Source organism: Mastigoproctus giganteus, chromosome 5, assembly GCF_048544385.1.
Source record: "Mastigoproctus giganteus isolate SK-2022 chromosome 5, ASM4854438v1, whole genome shotgun sequence".
NCBI classification, from domain to species: domain Eukaryota; kingdom Metazoa; phylum Arthropoda; class Arachnida; order Uropygi; family Thelyphonidae; genus Mastigoproctus; species Mastigoproctus giganteus.
Window position 1 is genome coordinate 90800383 of NC_143579.1, and position 16534 is coordinate 90816916.

Here is a 16534-nt window from a genome sequence, read left to right on the forward strand (position 1 = left end):
GCAGCAGCGCAGAGCCTCGCCACGAGATCCATTTCCATCTCCACAGGCGATTCATACACGATAGATTTGAGACACAGATAAAGGTGTTATCTGAATGAACAGTTGTGGTGCAGAAATCTGTAAGACAGGATTTCTGAAGAAACATTTCTGCACAGCAGTTCAGGTGGTGGCAAGAAATAAGCCAATAATTTTGTGGTGCAGTGTTATCGATGAATGAAGAAAATCCGGACAGCCACCACAAGAGTTTATGGAATGGTTCTCGCACAGGATGCAGGACCTCCTTCCAACATACTGCTAAGGCTGCATGGTCTAAGGACGTGCTACAATATTGCAAGAGTGACATCTTTTGTGGGCACTGTGAAGATAGAGCTCACTCCTTTAAGGAGTGAGCTCTATCTCACTCTTTCAAGGATTACTCACTCCTTCAAGGATTACTCATCCTTCCAGATACATGAACTGCTGGAGGAGGAAGCTCCCATCAGATCATGCTGTTATAGATAGATCCAGTCTGGATTTTGATGGTGTGCCAGATGTAGTCTGACAAAGGACAGAGTATGAGTAGTTATACTTAAAGCTGGAGCTCCGGGAGTGAGCATGCCAACTGGCACTGATTGTAATGCTAACACAATGGCTGGAGGGCATCACTATGATCATGCATTATGATGTTAATTCTACTAATGTAGGGATAGGGGTTCCTGGCCCTGTGCAACAGTTGATAGGACTGTAGTACATTCGTCAAGACCTGTGTGTGATTGCCCATCATAGGTGCAGGCAAGATTAAGCTTAATCTGATTTTATTTGAGAGTTTTTATAGTAGTGACCTACCTCCTTATTGTGGTGAAGGAAACTCACAGTGTGGGTGTGATCCTGGTCTCTGCTATGAGGCTAAAAGTTACTCTCTGATTGAATCTTTTTATTTCCTTTACTTTTCATTTAAGTTAACCCAGAGTTCAGGGTTTGTTTATAGTTTATAAATAAACTACTGATTTGTTGAGTTAATGTCACTAAAAGCAGATGACATCTAGTTGCATACATGCAAGAACATGGTGGATGACTAGCATATCATTTTTACTAAGTACTTGCAACAAATAAAATCATACATTTTGCAAGACATTCAATATCAGTTCACCACATGGTACTTAGTATACAGTGTATACTAGTACTTGGTTAAAGTACAGCAGTATGTATTTAGTTTTGTGATTTGACTACTGAAATCATATTACACTATTTATTTCATTTATTTTATTCATTTCTTAGGCAAATATGTTACTGGACAATCCAGCAATATAGGCAAACATTTGGATTAATGCTGGTGACTATTGTTCTGAGGATATCACAGGAACCAGAGCTACTATATTATCTAATAAAATTAATGAATTACAGCCAAATATTTAGGTTAGGTGCATAACATTGAAAAAAACTTGGAATTTCCAAAAATCTGGAACATGCTACATCACTGAGAATGCTGGATTTATGAGGTTCTACTGTAAATATAAATAAACTTCACATACTACAAAATTAAAAGTAACAAATTACAAAACTGGATGATTAATATTTAATGTAATATAATCACAACTAACATTTAAATGTGATGAATATTTGAGAATAAATATTAATGAACTTACCATATATTAACAATTCGATCACCTCTCCAGTTCCTATATTTAATATTGGCACAGAAAATTTCCATACTTTGTAAGAACAAAAATATGTCAATAAATATGTAAACAGCAAGACCTGAAATAAACAAACCAAATCAAGTTTAGATAATTCCGAACACACACACACACACACACACACACACACACACACACACACACACACACACACACACACACACACACACACACACAGTAAATTAAGTTTAATTTACAACACTATGTAAACATCTATGAATTCTTGGAGGGAATATATATATTAATAATATAACTATTCTTAAAATGTCTAAAATTGACTTGCAACACTTTCCCAAGACTAACTTAAAAACAGTATTTAAAAAAAAAGCCATTAAGTTGACAGGTGGAATAAGACCAAGGTATGTCTGCCAGGGGCAAAAGTTGATGACGTTGTAGAGCAGATAATCTTTTAAGGACACAAAAGGTGATACTGTTGTACAGATTGGCACTAATGACATTAAGTGTAGGAGAACTGCAGATTTACGAAGCAAGTAGTCAATGCTGAAAAAAAAGTTGCATGTTAGGGTTAAATTTGAAAGTGTGTGCAATCCTGCTGAGAGAGGATAGAAGGGAGTATATGATGAGACCCTTGTCAATCAATTCGGCCCTGGAGACATTGTGCAGGACTCAAGGGGTAGAATTTTTCTCAGCATGGTCTGTGCTTGTTAGCAGGAGAGATTGCTTCTACAGGGATGGGATACACTTAAATAGAAGGGGGTGCAAGAATATTTGCTGATGTTATTGAGGCAGTTTTAAGTGGGTCGGAAAACTGCTAACACAGACTAACAGATTAACAGTATCTGCAGTCAGAGGTGGAAATGATTCTTGCACTGCTTCCATTGAAATCAGCAGTAGCCCGGAAAGCCAGTTGCTGGGGATTTCAGGAACTGCTAGGGTCATGAAACAAGTAAATACATGGGCTGTGTTAGAGTAACTAAGAGTAAGAACAGGTGCATGTATACTTGCATGTACACCAATGCTAGGAGTGTAGTAAATAAATTTGATGAATTTGAAGTGCTGGTTAAGACATCCAAGGCAGATAATGTTGGGATATCAGAGATGTGGTGCCACTCAGACATAAGGGATGTGGTGCCACTCAGACATAAGACAAAAGTGGAATTTGGGGAGTAAAATGTGTACAGAACAGATAGGAAGGGAGGAGTGGTTATGCTGTTGGTTAACAAACACAAAATCTAAGGAAGTGCATCCAGTTGACATAGATGGACAGTGCAATTTTGAGTCAGTTTGGTGTGACATAAGCACAGGGAAAGCAAAATGAGGGTAGTGGTTTGTTATAGGCCTAAGGACTCTGATAGTAATAGTAGCATGTGATGTAAGAAACCAAGCATATGAGCGGTAGCATCAGCCAAAAAAAAAAAAAAAAAAAAAAATTCGCACAACCATTCCCTCTAAAAGTTTGTCTAGTTGCTCCTTAAATTTATTTAAGCTATTAACTTCCACAACGACAGGTGGAAGTTTGTTCCAGCAATTAACCACTTTCTGGCTAAACGCAAATTTCAGCACATCTGTTCTACAACTTATCTTTCCTCAATTTGAATTTATGTCCCCTTAGGTTCGTAATATGAGCAAGTGGAAGAATCCCATCAGAATCTGATCAGCATGCTCAACCCATTCAAGAGCTTATATACCTCAATGATATCACCTTGCAGGTGCCTAGTCTCCAGCTGCTGCAATTTTCAGAACTTTAGCCTCTCTTTTGTAAGAGGATCCCTTCATTCCCCTCACCAATCTTGTTGCCCTTCTCTAAACACACTCAAGCAAATCTACATCCTTCCTAAAATGACGCCTCCAGACCTATATGCAATACTCAAGACACAGCCTGACCATTGCCTTATACAAAGGGATAATCATCTCCTTTTCCCTGCTAGCAAAATGAATATCATTGACAAAACACCATAACCTGCTCTTGCAGTCTGTCTGCATTGCTCAGAAAACTTCATGTCAGACTGCAGAATTACTCCTAGGTCTTTTCATTTTCTACCGCCCTAAGTGTAATACCACACAGGTGGTACGTTCCTCTGGGGTTACTTCTAGCCATATGCAGTACTTTGCATTTGTCAATGTTAAACTTCAGTTGCCACTTCTCAGCCCATCTGCCCAAATTTGCTATATCCTGTAGCAGCAGCAGCAGCACACTGCCATTAACAACCCTGACAACCTTTGTATCATCTGCAAACCTCGACACTAAGCCTGATATACATTCATCAATATCATTGATAAATATACAAAACAACAGTGAGCCCAACACAGAACCCTCTGGGACTCCACTAATAACATTAGACTATGAAGAGCAGCATCCATTGATTACCACTCTCTGTCTTCTCCCACTCAACCACCCTTTTATCCATTGTAGCAGCTTACCCTTAATACTATTCTGCTCCAATTTGTACAGTAATCCTGCATGTGCAACAGTGAAAAGCTTTCCTGAAATCTAAGTATATGATATCAAAATTGTTTTTTGCATCCAGTTCCTTTGTAACCACATCACATTATCCAATCAAATTTGTCAGACAAAAATTTCCCTTAACAAACCCATGCTGTGTCTGAATTATTGCTGCAGTCTTGTCTAGATCAGTGTTTTTTAATCTTTTTACTCTCGTGGCACATTTTCCAAAGAAGAAAAATTTCGCGGCACACTTACGTAGTCATAGATGAAGAAATTTCTAAATTAAATAAATAGAATGAAAAATAATATTAACAATTTTTTTATTTATACTTATATTATATTTGTGTTATGCAAACAATTCTTACAACCAAAATAAAATATTCGAACAATGATGTTAAAATAAAAACGACGCTAGCTTTTTTTTTTTTAAGATTTCGCGGTACACTTGGAAAATTTTGCGGCACACTAATGTGACGCGGCATACCCTTTGAGAAACACTGGTCTAGATGATCCTTCAATGCATCTTTAACCAGTGACTCCATTATTTTACCCAGAAATGAAGTTAAACTAAATGGTCTGTAATTACTTGTGTCACCCTTCGATCCCTCTTTGTGAATTGGGGTTACATTTGCACATCTCCAGTCTGTAGGGACTTCCCCTGAGTCCAAGGATGCTCTCATAATTATGGATAAGGGTACAATGAACAAAAATTTAACTATACAGAGAAATAGAGTGGGCCAGTAAATCAGTGTCTTATAATGGGGGATTTTAACTTTCCTGATACAGATTGGAACTTGTGGGTTGGTCACTCACATGCTAGCAATGCTTTTGTGGATTTATTGGATGATTGTTTTTTACAGCAGCATGTTAGAGAGGCAACAAGAGGGGGTAACACTCTTAATTCATAATTCATGCCTTAAGAATTTACAGATAAAGGAACCACTAAGTGGCAGTGATCAATGTACTGATGTGGGTTTTACTTAAAGATGTAACTACCATCAGTGGTAGTTACATCCCTTAATATTAATTCCCTTATTTTTGTCAGTAATTGCAGTTTCTATATCCTCTCCACGTGTTTGTCCTGTAATTGGCAGTAAATCAAGAAATTTTTTTTGGGGTCCTTGAGAATTTATATATTTACAAAGGAGGACAACTTGCACATATATCACCAACATAACATGATTAATCACAGGCTACAGAAAATCCTGATGCTGACTTTAGATCCATAACCTGCTGACTGGTTACATTTTTGGCCATTAGTAAAGCTCTGTCCCTCAGTTTTTGCAGATACTGGCATTTCTTTCATTTTCTTAATTATTTCTGTTTTGCTTTGAAAATTTCTGAAAAGATTTTTCGACATTTTAATAAAACATTCTTTTATGTATTCGCCATCTGTAAATGGTTTCCCGCACATTACAATTTCACGTGCAACTATAAAACTAGCAGCATTTGTAGGCTTGACGTTTTAATCCACTTTAACAATGAACTCTTATTTTCTAATGACAGTTTCTGTTGCAATTCATTTACAGCCTTTTTTCTTGGCTCACTGGCTGGATATGTTTTGGGGAATGTATCATGTTTAGTCAAAAAATGTCTTTCTACATTTGTTTTTCTATTGTTTGAAAGTTTTTTACTACATATTAAACACAACAGAAGTCCTGTAGAATTCTTCAAACAGGCCTCTGGGGTTGGGTAAATTCATATTGTGATCTTAAATGTTTCTCACCAACCACTTATAAAATAAAATAAAACAAAACAAAACACGGAAACTGAAATTTTGAAAACTGTGTTTACTACTATATATTTACAATTAAAATAACTTTACAACTAAAAAGGATAAAATACATAAAATATATATATCTACATCGAATAAAATACATTAAAATACTGGGTTAAGAGCAATAAAACCAACTGGGACCGGAAGCGGCTCGGGAGCACATCATATGAAATCGTTCATCCCTTCTGAGGATAATAGCCTCAAAGAGGGGATGAATCTGCAAACCTTTGTCTCTATTAACGTTCTCTGTCGAATTAATCCGCAAACTCTCAAGCCACTTGCGGTCCCAGAACCTATGCGCCCGATCAGTGATGATAGCTTCGTACGGGGAGATCTGGTGTTGCTTAAGGAATCAGGAGATCTGGTGTTGCAATAAGGAATGCAGTTTATGGCAAGTCCGGCATGGCCGAACATTTTTGGGAGATGCAATACCAGATCTCCCCGGACGAAGCTATCATCACTGATCGGGTGCATAAGTTCTGGGACCGCAAGTGGCTCGAGAGTTTGCGGATTAATTCGACAGAGAACATTAATAGAGACAAAGGTTTGCAGATTCATCCCCTCTTTGAGGCATCCCTTCTTTCATCCTATCCTCAGAAGGGATGAAAGATTTCATATGACGCGCTCCCGAGCCGCTTCCGGTCCCAGTACATAGGAGAATAGAACACGTGGCGATGAAACACGTGATTTAGACCGTAAACCTGCTGGTACTTAAGATGCACCGCAGCAGTACAAGGAAGCTACTGCTGAGGAAGAAGGCAGGAGCCCTTGAAAGCTACGGTCGGTTTTATCGCTCTTAACCCGGTATTTTAATGTATTTTATTAGATGTATATATTTTATCCTTTTTAGTTTTAAAGTTATTTTAATCGTAATTATATAGTAGTAAACACAGTTTTCAAAATTCCAGTTTCCGTGTTTTATTTTATTTTATAAGTGGTTGGTGAGAAACATTTAAAATCACAAGTCCAGTAGAATTTGCCACAAATACATACGACTCTGTTCATTCCTTCGTAAATTCCTGGTTTCTTGCTCAATCTTTCTCTTTTTAGCTATCATTTTAAAAATGATAGTAATTTTAATGCCATCTTATTTCACTTGTTTAATAATACCACGTCATTGATTTGAAAAAGGCAAGTGATGTACCGCACTTGTACATGTGTGCTAAAAGTTAAAAAACCACAGTTATATTCAAAGAACTGCTGTCAATCCCTGCCACAGAATATGGAGTAGGCCTCTGAAGGAAAAAAACTATACTTTGGGAAAACAGTGAAGTGGATTAATGCTTATATAATTGGTTTCTACAGAAGCATAGCGAAAGAGTAGCAATAAATGGGATAATTTTGAAAGCACTGGCACTTAAATTTCATAAACTACTTGGCATAGATGATGACACATTTAAAGCTTCTGAAGGGCAGCTTTTAAGATGGAAGGCTTGCCATGGGATATCCCAAATTAGTCTTGTAAGCAAATCTGTATCTGATGACATTGCAGCAACAGAAGAATTTCCTGAATTTTTGCATATGATTCCAAATGATGAATTCAGATGAACAGTTGTACAACTGTGATGAAATAGAACTATACTATAAACTTCTCCCTGATAAGGCACTGTATATTAAAAAGGCACCCAACAAAGTGGGCATGAAAACTAACAAAGAAAGAATTATTGTGTAACTGTGTGCAAACACAATTGGAAATCACAAGCTAAAGCCATTGTGCATCGGTACAAGTCAAAGTCACGGTGTTTTAAGCACATTAACATGAAATATCTACCTGTGATTTATAAAAATAGCTCCAATGCTTGGATACAGAGTAATATTTTTGCTTCATAGTTTGAAAGTGAGTTTGCAGCATCAGAGATGCCACTTACTTTACAAAAAACTTCAAGAAAAGGCTCTATTACCATGTAATCAATATTAGATGTAATCAATGTAATCAATATTAGATGTAATCAATATTAGATGGTTTGAAAAAAATCAAATCATCTAATATTGATTTGTATATATCACTTGGAAATCAAGACAGTGAAAAAAAGCACTCGAGGCATCATATTTGGTAAGCTATGAAATAGCTAAAATTGGGAAAGCCCATACTATTGCAGAAAGTTTGATTTTCCCATCTGCAAAAGCTATTGTCAAGTGCATGTTTGGTGACAATTTGGCGAATAAATTAGATACAATACAATTTTCGAATAACACAATGTCTCGCCAAATACATAATATCTCTGAAGATGTGGATCCATTATTATAGAAAGAGTGAAAAAAAGGATATTTTACGCATTGCAATTAGATGAGACTATGGATGTTTCCAATCTAGCCATTTTAATTGTACTTTGCACACTACTTGATAAGTAAGTAAAGTGGAGGAATAACATGCTTGTTGTTTTGTCATCATTCAACAGCACATACAACAGGTAAGAACTTTTTAATTTAATTCACTCTTATTTTGAAGAAAAACAAATTTATTGGTCTTTGTTGTGGAATTTGTACAGATGGAGCAAAATCACTAACAGGAAAATTTATGGGCCTTATTACTTGCATCAAAAATATATGTGCTAATATCTCATGGGCACATTTTAGCATTTGTAGACAAGCTGTAGAGTCGAGACGAATGTCCCAACAACTTAAAAATTTTACTTGATGATGCAAAACAGTTAACTTTATAACATCGAGACCAACAAATTCCACACTATTCACTTCTTTATGTAAATAAATGGGCAGCAGGCATGTAACCCATTTAACACACATGGATATCAGATAAATCTTTATTTGTCCTACCAAATATAAATATACATGTACAATGGTAAGAGGTTATTACTGTTAGCCAAGATTTTTGCAGCTCCAGCAAACGCAAGTTTATACAGTGGATTACGGTTATTTGGGTCACCGGTGAATCGGGGCAGCCATTTATTTGGGACAAATCTTAAAAACCAGAACCCAATCAAGAAAATAACCAGGGTTTACTTCACTTAACTGGGACAAAATGCCATTTAATCGGGGCAGGAGACCGCACCACGTAGTTCAGTTGGATTTCTGGAGGTCACAACCATAAAACAATTAGCAGTCACCTGTTTATTGGGCTTTTCTGTTAGTGCAATCTATCATAAACGGATAGTAAACTCAATCTTATTGAATTTGCGATAATACTGACAGCTGGAATTCTGTGGGTTATTATGGTAAAATATGTTTACACTTCCACGGAATCTTCGATCATATAAAAAAATTAATTTTCAGATCTTCTCTTCATTTCTATTTTTTTTTAAAAGCGTTGTAACTCGTTACTCCATTCCCACTTGCGCATATTGTGTTACTTGCAATTTGTGTGTGTGTTGTGTTTTTTGTTGTTCATTGCTTATCTTTTTACTGTTTTAAATTTTAATCCCTAGCCACAAATGTCAGTGAACAGAAATGTCAACTAGTTTAGGTAGTATGTACATATTACAGTACGTATTAATTATTCCGATTATCACGTATATTCTTCTGAATTTCAAGTATCATTTAATTTTTTAATCAGTAAGGTAATAAAGGGTAAATTTGTGCTTAATATATCTTTACTTTTATAGCCTGTGGATAATATTCCTCCTATTTTCGCTAATTAGAATTGCTGTTTAATAGAATTAAAATTCAATTCGCAAACATGATCACAATGACCGGTGCTTACTGCACATCGTATAGTGAACAGTACTTTACTATGGTGAGTTTGTCGTAACGTGATTTGATTGTACAGTGAACTAATTGTAAAGTGGGGGGGGGGGTTACATTGTATTTTTAACTATTTACGTGAAACTTCAGATAATTGGGACAGCCGCTTAATTGAGCCAAAATGCACTAGTCCCGATGTGTCCCAAATAACCGGAATCGACTGTATTTAGTCATTTTTTGACTTATTTGAATTTATATAGCAATTTTGGAAGTTAATACTTAGTGTCTGTAGATCTTCCCGTTCGTAACTTGCCGCCATTGTTATACGACACGGAATAGTGTAAAGTAAATCCAGAACTTCATAATGTAAGGTTTAACGTAAACCTGTATAGCATAATAATTGTATCACAAATTACAAAGTCGTAAACAAGACGATATACGAAAGTATTTAGAGAAAGCAATAGAAGCGTCAAGCAGTGCAGCAGATAGAACAGAAGCTGCAAGTGTTCCATCCAAAGCAGTGCAACAGATGCAATAGAAATTGCAGAAAAGAACAAATAAATATTTGTTTGTTTCAGTAATAAACTAAACCAAATTAATTTATATAAAATTCTTCTGCTTTCATTTATATACTGTATTTTTCTTTTACATTGTTCATTTTTAAATACGATTTCAAGCATTAACACACTTTTTTTTTTTTTTTGGTGAAAATTGTGTTTATATCTCTGTCAGGTATTGACTTTATTTTTCTTTAAAACTGCTCATTTCGATAAATGAAGCATGCTTTATTTGCTAATGAATCAACTGTCAAAATTTACCTGGTCATCTCTTCTTTATTCCATCTTAAATTAGTGAAACACATAGAATTGTATTAGAAATCTGTTAGATTACAGTAAAAGTCCAAAATTCCAGATGCCAGAAATCTGGACTTTTCGAAAACTCACAAACTTTTTAAATTTAGCACACTTGTGTGTGGGCACGAATGCGTGAGTGCCACAGATGCACAGCAACCACAAGCAAGCTCACGGTCACCATTTTGAAACGAGCAATCAAACCGTGGCAACGCTATAATTTTTGTCCTACTCTTTCCATTTACCATATATAGCACACGTATTTACAAGCCCATAATAATGGCTCCTAAAATAGGAGCCATTAAACTTCATGGTGTGAAGAGAAAGAACACTTTGAAATTGAGTGACAAACTTGAAATAATTAAGAAACTAGAAAGTGGTGTGAGCAATACTGTTTTAAAGGAAACATACAACATCAGAAAGTCTACAATTTACGATATAAAAAAGGCAAAGAATAAAATTCTAGAATTCACAGCCTCGTCTGAGCCTTATAATAAAATTGCTGAGAGAAAAAAATTTACATCAGCCAAAATTAGAGAATCCCGATAAAGTGCTGTACGAATGGTTTTTGCTAAAACAACTGGAAGGTATGGCAATTTCTGGGCTGATACTTATTTCCAAAGCAAGGTCTTTTAAGGAGCAAATGAACATTGAATCAGAGAGCATTTTAGTGATGGATGGCTTAGGAATATCAAGACTTGTCATGGTATTAGACAGTTAGATATTGCTGGAGAAAGACAGTCGGCTGATACACAAGCAGCAACAGAATATAGTGCAACATTTGAAAAAATTGTATCTGACTACGACTTTACAGCTGATCAAATTTATAATGCTGATGAAACAGCGGTTTACTGGAAGCGTTTGCCCACAAAAACAAATTTGACTGGAAAACAAGTACGAAATGCAACAGGTTTAAGCTTAATAAGGAAAGAGTAACCATTCTATGTGTGACAATGCTTCAGGTCAGCATAAAATTAAGCTTTTGGCGATTAGTAAATTTCAGCGCCCACAAGCCTTTAAAGGAATTGTGCACTTACCTGTGACCTATAAAGCCCAAAAGAATGCTAGGATGGACAAAGATATATTTTGCAATTGGTTTGTTCATGATTTTGTTCCATCAGTTCGTCAGAACTTGAGAAAATTGGGGAAGCCTGTAAATACAAAGTGACTGCTACTTCTCGCAACTGTAGGACCTAGCAGCCTGAATCAAAATTAGTGTCTGATTGCGGAAATATTTTTGCATGTTACTTGCCACCAAACGTAACACCATTAATTAAACCCATGATTCAAAGAGTCATTAGGAAATTTAAATGTCATTATAAAAATGATTTTATGATGAAAATGATGCATAAGAATCGACCCTTAAGAATTTCAACGCAGTTTTACAATCAAAGATGAAACATTTTCACTCACGACTGCATGGAATACAGTCAAGCCTGTAAGAGCGTGACGAGAGTTATGGCCAAACATTATGTTTTCAGATCTACAATCTGATCGAAACGAAGGTTTTGAAGGATTTCACATAAAGCTGAAGGCATCTGAAGTAAAAGAACTGATGGAAACTGTTAAATTATGTAAGGAAGACAACCCTCTATGCAAACTTAATGCTGATGACAGAGAAGAGTGGATACGCATTGAAGGTGATGTTGAAGTTGCAGTGACTTTTACTGATCAAGAAATTATTCAAAGCATTTAACTCCTGATAAGATAGAAGAGTATTATTCAGAAGAATCTGGTGAAGAAAACGACAAAGTTGAAGAAGAAAAGATATCTTGGGCTACTACAGAAAAGTCCATTGAAACAGTTAAATTTATGAAACAGAATCCATAGCTTCAGTCTTCAGGGTGTCATGCATGCACACATGGTGCATAATAATTGTATCACAAATTACAAAGTCATAAACAAGACGATATACGAAAGTATTTAGAGAAAGCAATAGAAGCGTCAAGCAGTGCAGCAGATAGAACAGAAGCTGCAAGTGTTCCATCCAAAGCAGTGCAACGGATGCAATAGAAATTGCAGAAAAGAACAAATAAATATTTGTTTGTTTCAGTAATAAACTAAACCAAATTAATTTATATAAAATTCTTCTGCTTTCATTTATATACTGTATTTTTCTTTTACATTGTTCATTTTTAAATACGATTTCAAGCATTAACACACTTTTTTTTTTTTTTGGTGAAAATTGTGTTTATATCTCTGTCAGGTATTGACTTTATTTTTCTTTAAAACTGCTCATTTCGATAAATGAAGCATGCTTTATTTGCTAATGAATCAACTGTCAAAATTTACCTGGTCATCTCTTCTTTATTCCATCTTAAATTTGAATTTTAAAAGTACTGCCCGAGAATCCAGATCAACCCAGTCCCCAAGCAGTCCAGATATTTGGACTTTTGCTGTATAGTATTATCAATTAATCAGTAAAATTTATTAATCTTATTAAATTTCATTGTTAATTAAATTATACTTAAACCGAATCATGACCCAGACTAGAGCAGCAAAGCAGCAAGCACAAAGTAGGGGTGGCACTGTGGCTCGTGGCAGAACCGAAGGGGACGATTCTCCAACGCATCACAGTCTAAAAAATGTGTGAAAAGTGAAATTTTTGCAGACCTGTCTAGAACAGGACATAAGCGTTCTGATGGATGTCTATGACAGTTTGAGTTGTAGGGTATATGCTCTCGAAGAAATTAATCTCAGCTGCCCAACTCAATGCCAGAGCCGACTCCTGTGCATCAAGCAACACAGTGGCCCTCTCCAAGGCAGAATATGCTGGTCCAACAGGAAGTAGCTATTGTTGGTGACTACTGTCAGGGATACGGGGAATATATTATGGAAAAAAGGATAGGTGGAACAGGACCAGAGTATGTTGTAGGTATGTTGACACCAGTGTATATTGTAACTGTTTGTTGCCATGTGCTGAATGGAGGAATGAATGGACAATATGATGGATGCATTCCTTGCTCTCACATATAAAGCGGTTGCACTTTTTTTGACAAACTTACTTTTTCATTATCAGTTTCCTAAATATATAAACCATGAATTATTACTATTTGTTATTACATCAATCACAGTGGAAACATAAAATATGTTAGCTTTCAGTTATTAAAATCCAGGTAGGAAATAATAAACTGCATTGTAGAAATGACTGCATACATGTATGTTGCTACACCGTTCCCCAGTTGTAATGCCATGGATTCAGATATACCACAGGTCTTTCTGCCTCAACATCGAAAGAAATTCTGAAAAAACTTTCTGCAAATCTTCCACTACAGGGAGCTTCCCCTCAAATGACCTTGTTTTTGTGATGAGGGGACATATAGCCTCCACCAAAAAAAGAAGCAAAAAGGATGTTTATCGAACAAAGCAATTCCTGTTTGTTTTGAGTTTTTTTTTTCAAGCAATGATATTCTCTCTTAGTTTACCCTTCCTTTGAATGGCAGGCTTTACTATTCTTTTTCAAGGTCACTAACCACTACACTGTTTTAGCCACTGCAGTTAGTACAGAGTATCTATTGCTTATATAAAAGTTGTCACTGCATACAGAAAAAGGTAATCCATAGTTTGAGAACTTACCAGTGCCAGTTGTCTTTTTTGTGACTGTGTGTCAGTGTATTTTTACATTTTGAGCTTTATTATTATTCATAATAAATTAGAATTGATTTCATGGGTTATGGTGAAGATTAATAAAAGGAAGGTCTTACACTATCAAGGAAAAGCTGACTGCAATTGAAAGAGTACAGAGTGGTGTCTCAAAAACACAAATAAAACGGGAGTTGAGTATTTTGGAGGGAACAATACAGGGATGGATTGCAGAAGAAGGAAAACTATGTTCCTTCTTGGATAAGTTGGACAAAACCCTGGGACTGGAAAGGAAGAAATCAAGACTGCAAAAATGAGGAAGTGGATGATTGTTTGTATATGGATAAAACCCTGGGACTGTAAAGGAAGAAATCAAGACTGCAAAAATGAGTAAGTGGATGATTGTTTGTATATGTGGTTTGTTCAGAAACACAGTTTACGGTATTTACAGTATCAGATCCCATTTCTGAAGATGCAAACAGAGACATTTTTTCAAGACTTAAAACCTGATGGCAAATTCTCTGCTACTCATGGCAGAAATGTCATGGTATTTGGGAAATAATAATTGGTAGTGAAACGAAATAATCAGATGCTGATAGTGCAAAACAATTTCTTATTGTGTGTGAAGGCTACTGTGAAGAGAAACTATACAATTCTGTGACTGTTTTATAGAATGTTATCAATGAAATCTTTGGACTTGAAAAACAGCTCTGAACATAGTGTTTTTTTGAGAAAATAAAGGATTTTTGAAAAATTTTGTTTGTTCATACACATGTATTAAACACTTTTTTTTATGGGTCACTTTCCTGGGAACCTGAGTGTGTTGGCAGTCATGGACGATATAAATACAGTATTGTATATGCCATAAATAAATTTATGTCATGCAAGGCTACTTTGCTATTCACTTCATTTCACACGAGTTTATTTTTTTTAGTTGTTAAAAAAATACAGAATATAAAGCTATGTTTATCATGCTCAATAGTGTAACATTATAAGGATTTTTAGACTTTCAGAGAATCAACGAATTAGAGAAAAATTGCAGACATCAGTATAGACTGGTTGTCTTATAAAACTGATCATAGCTTACCCCCCCCCCCCAAGTCACGGTATAACCGGGGAGTGGTGTATTTATTTTCTTCAATCACAGAAGATCCACGAAATGCGTAGCAATTCAATTTTTATTAAAAATCCAGAAAAATGTAAAATATAACAAAATGATGAATAATGCATTATTCATCGTTATTGATAAAAATAGTTGAAACAACTATTTTTATGCATTAATTAATTAGTAAGTAATTGGTAACAAGATCAGTTTATTTACTTTTCACTTCTATTAATCTAATAAATGTGCTAAGGCTGTTCAAGAGAAGAATGTTATATATTGCAATTGGCTCGGTTCCAAATCTCTAGGTTCATTTTCTTCCTACACCAAAGTTTGCAACAACTATAAAGCAGCTATTAATCAGTCCAAACTAGATTTTGAACAAGCTAAGAGTAGAAAACTTACTTCTTATCCAAATGGTAGCCGAACATTTTGGTCTCTTGCCAAAGCTATTGGCTGCAACTTTTGCCCATCCATTCGCCCCCACCCCCTCAAAACCAGATGGTTCTATTGCCACTTCAGCCAAAGATAAAGCTGACCTTCTAGCATCCTATTTTTCTTCCAACTCATGTACTGATGATCTTGTAAACCAATTCCCACCATTACAAGTACACTGCATTCAATCCTCCTTTGGTCTTTCGTCAAAAGGATGTCAGAAGGATTTTGATCAATCTTAATGCTAAGAAAGCTCCAGGGCCCGATAGTATTTCTCCATTAGTTCTCGAAACCTGTGCTCCAGAACTTACTCCTGTTCTGTGTCGCATTTTTTTACTTTCTTATTCCAAAAGTAAGCTTTGCTCATACGCAGCCAGTTTCTAAAAAGTGTGACAATCCCTTCCATCCAATTATCGTCCTACTGCACTTACTTCTACTCTTTCTAAAGCAATGAAGAAATCAATTAACTGCCAACTCAACTATCTAGAAACCTTCCATCTAATTAACGATTGCCAGTATGAATTCCGTCAGTGTCAATCCACTGGTGATATTCTGGCTTATGTTACCAAACTACAGACAAATGCAATGTAAAAGTATGGTGAAACAAGCAGTTGCTCTTGACATTTCAAAGGCTTTCGATCGTGTCTGGCACAAAGGACTTCCATCTTATGGTTTTGGCAACTGTTTTTTGTAATTGGATATATCCAATTCTTCCTCTGACTGCTCACTGCAGGTGATGGTAGATGGCTCTGTATTTAACTTCTCCACTAATGATGGTGTTCCCCAAGGTTCAGTTCTTTCTCCCACTCTTTTTCCTCTTGTATATTAATGACCTTCTTCCACTGATCAGAAATCCTATCCATAGTTTTGCCGAAGATAGCACATTGCATTCCATCTTCCAGTTTGAGAAACTTGCCCTGCATAAACAGCTTCAACTTTTCGAATATCCACTACCAATTCATTAAATGCTGATCTCCAGTGGGGCAAAGACAACTTAGTTGATTTCAATTCTTCCAAAATTCAGACACGTCTTATATCTCACAAAAAGGATTCTTCTGCTCCAAT

The 16534-nt window shown here is 35.9% G+C and overlaps 1 protein-coding gene across 1 annotated transcript in view; it reads right to left on the reverse strand.

Moving 5' to 3' along the window:
* The window catches only part of LOC150085554 (ethanolaminephosphotransferase 1-like), a 194171-nt gene that overhangs the window by 45636 nt on the left and 132001 nt on the right, over positions 1-16534 (reverse strand). Inside the window, exon 5 of the mRNA XM_090374599.1 lies at positions 1626-1737. Within this exon, the coding sequence (XP_090230725.1) occupies positions 1626-1737 (112 nt within the window). The remainder of the gene's footprint in view (positions 1-1625; positions 1738-16534) is intronic.